Below are 11,290 nucleotides of genomic sequence, written 5' to 3' on the forward strand. Positions count from 1 at the left end.
GCCGTTCGAATCTCGAACTGCAACTCCCAAGACTCTTTCGGCCACCCGCGGCTCAGCCAATGGCCGCGCACAACGAGGCGAAAGTCTCACCACGGTGGGCGGGACGCGCCGAGACCCAATCGATCTGAAGGGGGAGGGGTGGTTTGCTGCAGCAGCGGAAGCAACACTTCGACTGAGCCCCCTTGCTGTCGGTGCACGTCGCAGTGCTTCGGGGAGTTTTTCCGGAGGGATTCCGCCGCCCTCCTCACCAGGTAAGTCGTGGGAGGAGCTGCCTCGAAGACGGGGGTCTGCCCGAAGCCGTCATCGTCCCTTCTAGTCACGGTTCAGTAGATATCAACCCGAGAGGTCCCTTTTTCTTTTCTCCTAGAAGCTCTGCGCGGGGTTTGTTGTCGGTAGCTGCAGCTTTTTTATTCTATCTGAACATCCGGGTCCTTTATTCTGCGCGTCTGTTCCACATAGTGACCAGGGAGGGATGGGAGGCGGGCTTTAGCTGGCCCTAATTAGCCATTACTTATTTTCTTATTGGTAACCAGGCGTAGCCAATGTGGGTTTCCCTATTGGTTGGCCTGTAGTGCTAGTCTTTGATCCGGATTGGTCGACTGTAGGAAGGTGAGACTTTCCAATTGGCTGGTGAGAGAAGGGGCTGGACTTTTAACGGCGAAGCCAGTGGGTGGAACTTATTTCAAGAGAATAATTCCGCCCGTATCTGAGAGAAAGGGAGGAGCTTCGTGTGACGCCTCTGGCGGGGCGGGGCCTGATTGTGGGCTTCGCCGCTAGTTTTGCGTTTGTCATGAGTCGCTTTTCGTCTTGAGAATTTTACCCTTAAAGTTCTTCCGATCGCGACACTCTCCGACCCGGAAAGTTGAAAGCTGCCTTTAGCCCGGACTGCTTTATTTGGAAGGCGAAGTTCCCAGTGCTATCGGGCACGACGAGACTAGGTCGCCTTGGAGCCGCTGCTAGCCACGTTTCGTTTAAATATACATTTGTAACATGTAAGACTAGCATTATGTTCACCTTGTGTGTCCTAACGGCCTCCGTTAGAGCATGTCTGCAAGGTAGTTTGAAAGGAATCTGAAAGCTAAACGAGAAACGCAAAGACCCGTAAGAAGGTCTTATGCTGTAAAATGTAAAGTAATTGTGGGCTAAGACCTCTGACTGAGTCTTCGGAAAATTTCAGGCAAAAAAATACCAATTTAATGTGGATCAATGGTGTGATGACACATTGTTTTTACAATATACTTTAAGGCTAATTTATTGTTTTAAGAAATATCTGCTTGCAGTTCCCCAAAATAGCCAGCTTTTTCCTTTTCAGTCTGGCACCTGTGACAACGGTGTTCTTTGTTGCTGCTTTCAAATAGAATAGACTTTGAAATAGAAATGTTTTTATACCCAGGAGAAACAATTGTCACTATTCTCACACTTTGAGAACTATCTATCCCTCTGTCTGTCCATTCATCCACCATCTACTAAACTAGTTTAATGAGGATTATTTCCATAAAAGTATATAAAATTGCACATTTATGAGAATGCTTGGAGTTCAGTGTCAGGCTTACACAATTTCATGATGAAGTATTTATTAAGCTTCCTAAAACTATTCAACAGAAAAATTTACTCAAACTTCAAACACATTTAAAACTTAATTCTCTGCAAACTTAATTGATTATCTCTGAACACAGTGTAACTTATTTTTGAATAAACAGTTGATTTGCTTGTCATTGTTTAGCATTGATAGTTGTCTGCTGAATGTCTAAAAACTGATTTGATTTCTAGCTGCTGTTGCATTCATACATTTTATTGCAATTGTTACTTAACATAATTGAGCTGTTTGAACTATATAACTAGAATTTTGATTTGAGAGTGCTTTACAGGTCAGTTGTAAATAACAATATATGAAAGTAAAAATGTGAGCAATAGATTTCACTGAGACTTCTCAACAAAGTATTCAGTAATGCGGGCATCTGAATCTCTTACAACTGCATATGTGCTTCACAGGCGGAAATGAGTTCTCAGCAGTTTCCTCGGACTGGAGTCCCTCCCCCAACTCTAGGTCCAGCTCCTCCAATTTCTACCAGTGGACCTGCTGGACTGATAAATCCAGCAACAACAGGTAAGACATTTTTACCAAGAACAAATTCCATGGAAGTAAGTCCACTGAAATTAAATATAATATTTACACAGTTTAATAAATTCTTATTTTTCATGGTAATGGTTCAAATTTTCTATATTGGGTTCTTTTTCCTTTTCATATAGTAAGTGATGAACCTAATCGAGAATTGGAAGTGACTCCAAGAGATCATGTGGTTCCTGCTAGCTCTCTTCAGTCCCGTGAAGAGAAGCAGGAAACAGTGGTAGTTCGACCATATCCACAAGTGCAAATGTTGACTCAACACCATACAGTGCCATCAGGTGTACCAGTTACAGTGGCAGCTCCTCCAACTCATTTGGCTCCAGCAGTGCCACTTACCTTTCCTGAAGGGCTTATCAAGGTAATGGAAACTAATTTTGTACACTACAATTGTAAATATTTTTCTCTCACATTGGCATTTGATGCCTTAGGTATTTTCAGTTACGCTGACTTATCACAAATAATTAATCTGGATTTCTTTTAGGTTTTTTAAAATTACAGAAAGTAACTGAAAAAAAGAAAGGCCACTATTCAGTAGATATGTAGGAAAAGTATGTAATAACCCAACTTTCATGTATATTACTAAATACCTTTCTATAGGTTCTTTAAATGTGAATTAAACATATATGTTTAATACTCTATTATGATGATTGGTTGCATAGTCAGCCAGATTATTATGATTGGTTGCATAGTCAGCCAGATATTCAGGCTGAATTTGGCATTTTTATCCATCTACTGAATCCAACCCAAGGACTTGGGATAGGCATATGATATTGTTTCATGGTGTTAAAAATATATTTTCAGGTCATAAGCTGTTCCAAATAAAGCAATTGACTAGTGTTGAGTTTGTTAATGCCAATGGTATTCAAGTGGTGCTTCAATTGTTTTGGGATTGCACCTAAGGCTATTATTATTGGTACTATATTTCTTTTGCCACAGTTCAATTTTTATTTGTAGTTCTTTGTGATTTTCTGCAGTTCTTCTCTTTGCTAACTCTGGTACTGCCACATTCACTATTCAGAGTTTTTTGCTTTGTTACTGACATTTGTTAAGTCTAGGATGTTATGTGGCAGGTATTTATCTGTTTGAATTATAAAATTCCAGGGCTTCAGCATTTTCATCTTCTACTACTTTGTCTATTTTGTGGTCTCACCAGGTCTTGCTTGTAGGCAAATGGTATTTCTTGCAGATATTCCAATGCACCATTGTTGCTACTTTGTCATACCGGTGTTTGTAGTCAATCTATGTGATCTTGTGGCAGCTAGCTAGGTAGTCCACTTCAGCTTCTTTGCAGAGGCAACATTATCTGTTTCTGTCTTCTCAGTATTGACTTTGTACACATTTATTAAGCTATTCCGAGTAAAGTTGCCTTTTGCAATTGACTGATGAATTATTATGATTCATTGCAGTCAGCCAGATATTTAGACTGGATTTGGCCTTTTTTTCTATCAAGTTCTTTCCAAGGCTGGGATAAGCAGGTGTGGATGTTTAATAGTGTTACAGATATCATCGCAGTGTATAAACTGTTCCCAAGTAAAGCCACCTTTTGCAATTGATTGGTAGTGAATTTGCCAATGCTGGTGGTGTTCAAATGGTGCCCCAGTTGTTTTGGGATTGCACACAAGGTGCCTATGACTATTGGTACTGTCTTTGCTTTCTTTTGCCACAGTTGTTCTATTTCTGTTTAAAGGCCTTCATATTTTGTTATCTTCTCCAGTTCCTTCTGTTCCATTCTGCTTTTTCCTTACTGCGACATCCACTATCCATACTTTTTTGTGCCTATCTGTTTAAATTCTAAAATCTCAGGGCAAATTTAACTTCTTCATTTTCTGCGACTTTCTCTATTATAGGGTCCCACCAGTTCTTACTTGCAGGCAAATGATATTTCTTGCAGATCTTCCAATGCACCATTGTTGTTACTTTGTCGTGCCATTGCTTGTATTCTGTGCAATCTTCTTGCAGCAGCTACTAAGTAAGTGGTCCACTGTTTTTTCAGCTTTGCATTAGGTGGCACTTGCTGTCTGTTGCTGTCTTCCCAATTCTGGCTTCTAAGGGACTGGTACATGATGACTTCCAGATATTGCCAAATTGCAGCTACTTTGGTAACATGGCCGTAGGGAGGGATGGATGATGAGAGTTTATAATGCAGCAATATCTGAAAAACCACTTGTTGCCTGCTCCTGCCATAAGGAAAAATAACTGTTACATACTCATGTTATTTTTATATAAAGAGGAAGCAATTATATCTTTATGTTATTTTCAGCCTCCTTTGAAGCCCGCAATACCCAGTCGTCCTATTGCACCAGCCCCACCAGCCCCACCATCTACTCTGTCTGGTCCCACCAAAGTCCCTGGCCAGGTTACTGTAACAATGGAAAGTAGCATCCCACAGGCATCTGCTATTCCTGTAGCAACAATAAGTGGACAACAGGTATTTTTTTTCCTGCTAAAATATACTTATTCCTTAAGACTATGGAACAGAAGAGAATGAAAAGGTCTTTAATACACTTCTACTGTAAAGATGTATACTTAAATTTTACCTTTGTATTTGTTTTAAAATTTCAGATTAACCATAGTTATTATAATTGTATTTTATAACTATTTTATATGCAGGGGCATCCCAATAGCGTGCACCATATTATGACAACCAATGTTCAAATGTCAATTATCCGAAGTAGTGCTCCTGGGCCTCCCTTACATATTGGAGCTTCTCACTTGCCTCGAGGTAATAAACTTAATTGTACTTTCTTGTAGCAAATGATTATATAGCAATCTTCTTTGGATAATTTTTAGATATGGGTAATATAGATATTACTCCTAAAGTGAAGCATCTAGAGAAGGCTGGACTTGAATCTGAAGCAATTCTGTTTAACTACATTCTTGTTGGGAGATATCACAGTACATCTTTGTGGCATTATATAGTTCATTGATCATAAAGAAATCTCAGTTGCTTTGGAAATATCACAATATGGTTATGGTTGTATGTTAACGTTTTCTGCAGTTAAGGTCAATGAGACTCCCACTTCAATTCCCATTAAAGAGATTAGTCTTAAGTTGCATTTATATTATGCTAAGCCCTAAGAACAGTTGTTTAGGTTTGTCTTAGCAGCCTGATCGAAATGATGTTATAGTTCATGGTTTACCATAGTATCTGAGCCACTGTAATTTATCCAATTATCAAAATAAGTCAGACCTATCTTCTTTGAAAACAGGAAATATGTTCCATTGGGCAGTTGTAAGAGGTGGCTGAAGGGCTGAATTTCTTTAATATCATCATAGAAACATGGGGTGGATGTTCTGACATTAAATAAATTCAGATCCCCTGAACCATGTATATATGGCACATTGTGTACGTACCCATGAATTACATCTGTGGGTAAGCCAACCTTCAAAGTTTTCATCAAAATGCCACCCAAAGATAAGCTGCCCCTCTAAATTTGGGGAATCTAAATCATAAGCCACTTGTTATAATTAAAACATACCCCCCCCACCCCCCCCCAGTCTCCCTAGTGTGGTTTATATAAAAGTTTCCTGATAATACTGGATAGGCTCTTGTGACCAAACTAAGGAGACTGAATATAACTAGCCTTGAAAAGAGACTAGGTATGGGTAAATCTGGCACTGCTTAAGGTTTTGAGAGGACATTGCCTAGAAAAAGGTTCTCTATGGTCTCTGTCATCCCATGTGCGGAAGTCAGAATAGTGGCCTTAAAGGAAAGGCAAATTACAATTAAATATTATGATTTTTTTTCCTTATGATAGTGAAATTGACAATGAAACCAACTTCCAAGGGAGATGCTCTCTTATGTTGGATGAGTTAGCCACCCAATGGTTTGTTAGGAACCTTCTAATTTGGAGTTCTGCATGAGGTGTTGGATTAGATGGCCCAGTTGACTTCTTCCAATCTGTGATTTTAAGTGTGTCTGAACTTACTGTTGTATACAGTTACGGGTACTGGTAGTATTCCTTATTTTTTCATCATGTCTCTTATACAAAAGCTACAGTTGACACTTTTAAAATGGAATATTAAATGTTGTTCAGTTATATGAGTATGGTTTCTTTCAGGTGCAGCTGCTGCTGCTGTAATGTCAAGTTCTAAAGTAACAACTGTCTTGAGGCCAGCTTCGCAATTGCCAAATGCAGCAACAGCTCAGTCAGCAGTTCAGCATATCATTCATCAACCCATCCAGGCAAGTTGCACTTATGTGGTATTGTCATTTAATTGTTTGAATGCTTTCTTTTGTCTCTTTCAGTCAGAAATCACTTTGCAGATTTAATGGCTCATTGCATAAATAATCTGGGAAATCCGACAGCTTCTTTTCTTAACGTTATAGAAATAGTTTTGGAGAAGCTACTGTAAATATAGTGAACTTCAAGATGCCTTTCTACTTAAGAGTTTCAATGTCTATGGTAGTTGATTTAAGTATTGTTTTACTCTTCACAGGTTGTCATGCACTTTTTCTTTTCTAGTGCTCTAAAAATAATGCCTTCCGACAATTTTTATATTTTATACAACTGAATGATATAACTTAAATATCAGTACTCATTTTTTTAAAGAAACAGATTCTGAAATAGTTGGAAGTTCTTACAATAACAAAATTGCAATTCCAGTAAGATGCTTTTTTTTCTTGCCTACATAGTCTCGGCCTGCTGTGACAACTTCAAGTACTATTCCACCTGCTGTAGTTGCAACAGTCTCAGCCACAAGGGCTCAGTCACCTGTTATTACTACGACAACCACACATGCTACAGAATCCACACTCAGGTAACCATCAGAGAACACAGCATTAAGTAGACCAAGTATATAATTGGAAGGTATATATGTGTTTGCATGTTGATTTGTTTGTACCTGAGGATCACGTTATATGATCTGGCTGCTATATACAGGCTGTTTCAGGTTGCCTTCTTAGTTCATTGCTCAATGAGCCAAGCCATTTTTGCACAGTATTTTGCTATGCTAATCAGCTTCCGTGCTCTGTAAGTTATCCATGTAATATGAAATCATCCTGATTCATGTTCCAAGAGGACAGTACTTGCTCTTGACATTTAGGTAATGCACATCTTAAGTCATGATATCTCTTGATATCTCTTTTAACTACCTTAAGTAAAATAACCTTTTTTTAAACAGTCGGCCAGCACTGTCAATTCAACAGCACCCACCTTCTGCACCTATCAGTATTCAGCGGCCAGCCCAGCCAAGAGATACAGCAACCAGAATTACTTTACCTTCTCATCCAGCCATAGGAACACAAAAACAGCTTCACAACATGGCTCAGGTAAATTATTTTTAATGCAGTCCAAACAGTTACTTCTTCTCCGTTGAGGCATTCACGCATCACACTTTTGGAGCAAGTGTTTTTTTTTAACTTAATAGATTGCATGATATAAATTATTGCATGTTATGTTGTATGAATAACAGCTTAATGCAGTAACTGAGATCATTCAGTTGTTACTTTATTCAAAAGTTGTTACTTTATTCAATAAATCATGGTTTTAAGCCACATATAAATATTATGTTTTGTAAGGGCTAATAGCTTGGCAACTAGTTCAAGCTGTTACAGTAAGATTTTTAAGCAAATTTTCAACAGTTTTTGATATACAACTTTTTCCTCCACAGAAAACAATTTTTAGTACTGGTACTCCAGTAGCAGCAGCAACTGTGGCACCAATTTTAGCAACAAATACTATTCCTTCTGTGACTACAACTGGTAAGTATCTGTAGTTCTCATTCAGAACTATTTGTAAAACTAAAAAGTTATTAAAGTTGCAAAACTGTTCAAACAAAATCTTTTGTTTTCATAATAGTGAAATGAGTGACAGTAGCAACATTTTGATGGCCATGAGCCATATGTAACATTTGAGAAGAAAGCAAGATTATAGGGGCACAAATATAGTCTAGGATTTGGGGTACATCCCTTTTCATTAGCCCCACTGTGTCATACCATATGAAAAATACTGCTTGACATTTCTTTTAGCTTGATTCTATCAATAGAATATATTACTGTGCATAGATTATCCTGTTCTTCTCATCTATATTCATTGGCAATTTCTACACAGAGATTTAATTGTATTACATTTTTCTTCTAGGTTCCATATCTCACACTCAAGCAGCCACTAGTACAATTGTCACTGTGACTATGCCCTCACATTCATCCCATGCAACAGCTGTGACCACTTCAAACATCCCAGTTGGTGAGTGGGTTCTCTTATACTGTAATTTGATTTGTAATATTTAAGTATTTTATTTTTGTTGTTCCCAGAGGTAGGCAGTTTATTATTTATTAAACTTATATGCCACCCATCTTGCCTAGAGGCGGCTTACAATCATAAAAACAAGATAAAACTTTAAAATAGTAAATATTATCACTAAATTTGGTTTAAAATTGACAAGATGGGAAGGAAGAGAGCAAGATGCACACAGGGGAGGAGATGGGATATTAATCCATTAACAACATCCAGAATGACATGCCCTCAGTGAGATCCCAGTCAGTTGGTAGAGCTAGGTCTTCAGGTCCTTTCGGAAGGCCAAAAGAGGGCATGATGTTTCAGAGGACAGAAAGAGTTCTTCTCTTGGATCCCACTAGTTGGAATTCCTTGGCCAATGGGATCCACAGCATGTCCCTTCTGCCAACATAAGTGAGATGAGCCAATTCCACTGGAGTGAGATATTTCCTCAGACAGCCTGGACCCATGCCATGAAGGGCTTTAAAGATGATAACCAATACCTTGAATTGGACTTGGAAGCCAACAGCAATACAACAAGAGCTGTTCGCATCGCTATGGACCAGTTATAGCTTCTGAATACTCTTCAAGAGTAACCCCATGTAGAGTACTTTGCAAGCATGAGATGACCAGGGCTTGAGTGACTGTGTGCAGGGATGCAAGATCCAGGAAAGGGCACAACTGGCACACAACATATAGTTATGCAAAGGCTCTCCTAGCCATGACTTCTGCCTAATCATGGAAACATACCTCCTGTAATGAAGAATTGTAACACTGCCTGAACCCATCTGGCAGTTGCTGTCCTGGAAGCTTTCATTAGTCAGGAGGGACAGGGATCTAATTGGCAGGTGGTTACCTTGACAGCACTGAGCACTCTGCCCACTTCCTCAGGACCAACACAGTCAAACTGCTTCTAGATAATTGGGAAAGTCCTTTCCCCAGGTATTCTAATGGACCTGCACTGTGCATGAATTCCAACTGGGAACAGATATAAGTGACTGTCCAGCCGGTGTTCTAAAAATTTCTCTGAATGGCCTCAAAGTTGATCACGTGAGCACCCCCCTCCTTGTTCCAGGAGGGACCTGGTGATTTTGAAAGAAGCCACCAGGCAAAATTATGCAGATGCTGCTCTTACCACCATAAGTTAAGTCTTAATAGAGAGACTCTAGCTCATATCTGATCAGATTCATCACTCATTTTCCTTCAGTAGCGCAATAGGTGTCTCTTTGCCCATATAATGCTTTACAAATTGTATATATCACATTTCTACCCAGTTGAAAATGCCTATGTTTTTAGCTCTAAATTATCATGTACTGTCTTTCTGTTAAAAGGATAATAGAACTGGTTCCCTGAACATCATCTTCTACATATGTTATTTTCTTAATCTTAGTTTACTGAGTATGGTGAATAACTGGATTGTCTCTTGTTATTATACAGCTAAAGTCGTCCCCCAGCAAATCACACACACCCCTCCCCGTATCCAGTCTGATTATACTGCAGAGAGAAGTAATCTTATTCCTATATCTGGTCACCGTGCATCTCCAAATCCAGTGGCAATGGAAGCTAGAAATGATAATAGGTAAGCGAGCTTATTTTCTTATACAGGAAAATAATTTCTTAATCACTATCACCCTGATCTTATGTCACATCACAATTTAGATGCTTAGCATCTGATACACAGACTGATCTGTTGCAGCATCCTGCTGCCATGTGATCACAATTTGCTATATTTTTAGCCAGTTGGCTAAGATGGTTTTGCACATATGATCCTGGTGACTTGACTTAGGACTGCAGTAAAAGTGGTCATAAAATCTGGTCTGGTCATGTGATGACTCAACTTATGACTGCAATGACTCGTGGCATTCTGTTCTCAACTGTGGCCATAAGACAAGGACTACCTATAATGCTCCTTGTCAAATCCTGCATTTCAAAACTCTGCTGTATTTAGAAATGGATTGTAATATGTATGTGCTTAAAAATGCATTTCTAAAGTTTGTCAAATGTATACATGCTGTTCTATATTAATTATCAATGGAACTGAGAATTTTAAAAAAAACCGAGGCATTAAACAAGTAATATGTAAAAATCCTTTCCCTTATCCCATATTTATTCTTCTAATTGGATTATAATGTGGCAAGGTGTAGAAAGAAATGAGTTGTTTCCACAATCTTTTCAAATGTTCTTTAAAATTTTTTTTCAAATCTCATCTCCAAATAAGCTAACAAATAAGATTTATAATTTGCACTATAATAAAATGTAATAATCATAACTATATTTTATTAAGTGGATCTAATTGCAAGACTATATTTAATCATTCTCATTTCCACTCCTGTAGACAGTCAGTGCCTGTTCAATTTCAGTATTTCTTACCAACATATCCTCCTTCGTACCCTTTGGCTGCCCACACTTACACACCTATTACCAGCTCTGTATCCACTATCCGACAATATCCTGGTAAGAATTCACTAATTTCACTAATTTACAATTAGTTTACCAAGAGCAGCAGTATGACTTTATCCATAAAAACAATGTTTAAGATGAAGATGTGACTGCAAATTATGGGATCTAAGAAAGAAACCCTAATCACCAAATTCAAAAAGAGAAAAACACATTGATCATCTTTTGCTTAATTAAAATAATGGAACAAATTTTTGAAATTATTATTTGTTTGTTTATTATTTATTGAATGTATTCACCACTCATTTTATTTATTTATTTATTGCATTTAATTGCCACTCGTCTTATATCCAAAGTCTTTGGGTGGCTTACAACAAAATGCTAGTAATTTATTCAGTTAGTTTCTTCGGGTGTAAATAAGCAATACAGGTATTAATGGCAGTGTTATGGTATTTTTAATACAATAAAAATCTGAAATCTATTATGAAAAATGCTTTTTCAATGCTTTTCTAAGTGTCCTGGTTAGCCACATGAATTATTTATTAAT

General features: G+C 38.2%; 1 protein-coding gene and 1 long non-coding RNA gene across 7 annotated transcripts in view; one reads left to right on the forward strand and one right to left on the reverse strand.

Moving 5' to 3' along the window:
- The window catches only part of SAP130 (Sin3A associated protein 130), a 23,459-nt gene continuing 12,169 nt past the window's right edge, over nt 1-11,290 (forward strand). For 3 of the 6 annotated variants that reach the window (XM_087932993.1, XM_087932994.1, XM_087932996.1), the window contains exons 1-12: nt 92-251; nt 1,993-2,107; nt 2,251-2,486; nt 4,389-4,556; nt 4,739-4,850; nt 6,190-6,314; nt 6,765-6,889; nt 7,253-7,400; nt 7,742-7,832; nt 8,212-8,316; nt 9,784-9,925; nt 10,682-10,800. In XM_087932993.1, the coding sequence (XP_087789119.1) occupies nt 1,999-2,107; nt 2,251-2,486; nt 4,389-4,556; nt 4,739-4,850; nt 6,190-6,314; nt 6,765-6,889; nt 7,253-7,400; nt 7,742-7,832; nt 8,212-8,316; nt 9,784-9,925; nt 10,682-10,800 (1,480 nt within the window). In that variant the 5' untranslated portion in view covers nt 92-251; nt 1,993-1,998. Of the gene's footprint in view, nt 252-1,992; nt 2,108-2,250; nt 2,487-4,388; nt 4,557-4,738; nt 4,851-6,189; nt 6,315-6,764; nt 6,890-7,252; nt 7,401-7,741; nt 7,833-8,211; nt 8,317-9,783; nt 9,926-10,681; nt 10,801-11,290 lie in introns of all 6 variants that reach the window. The other 3 variants (XM_087932992.1, XM_087932995.1, XM_026701282.2) reach the window with 2 other exon arrangements.
- Nucleotides 3,142-11,290, reverse strand: part of LOC113436726 (uncharacterized) — a 25,292-nt gene continuing 17,143 nt past the window's right edge. Inside the window, exon 3 of the long non-coding RNA XR_015743536.1 lies at nt 3,142-4,305. This is a non-coding gene — a long non-coding RNA (uncharacterized LOC113436726). The remainder of the gene's footprint in view (nt 4,306-11,290) is intronic.

Source organism: Pseudonaja textilis, chromosome 4 (genome assembly GCF_049901715.1).
Source record: "Pseudonaja textilis isolate UNSWEBS1 chromosome 4, rPseTex1.2, whole genome shotgun sequence".
Taxonomy (NCBI): Eukaryota; Metazoa; Chordata; class Lepidosauria; order Squamata; family Elapidae; genus Pseudonaja; species Pseudonaja textilis.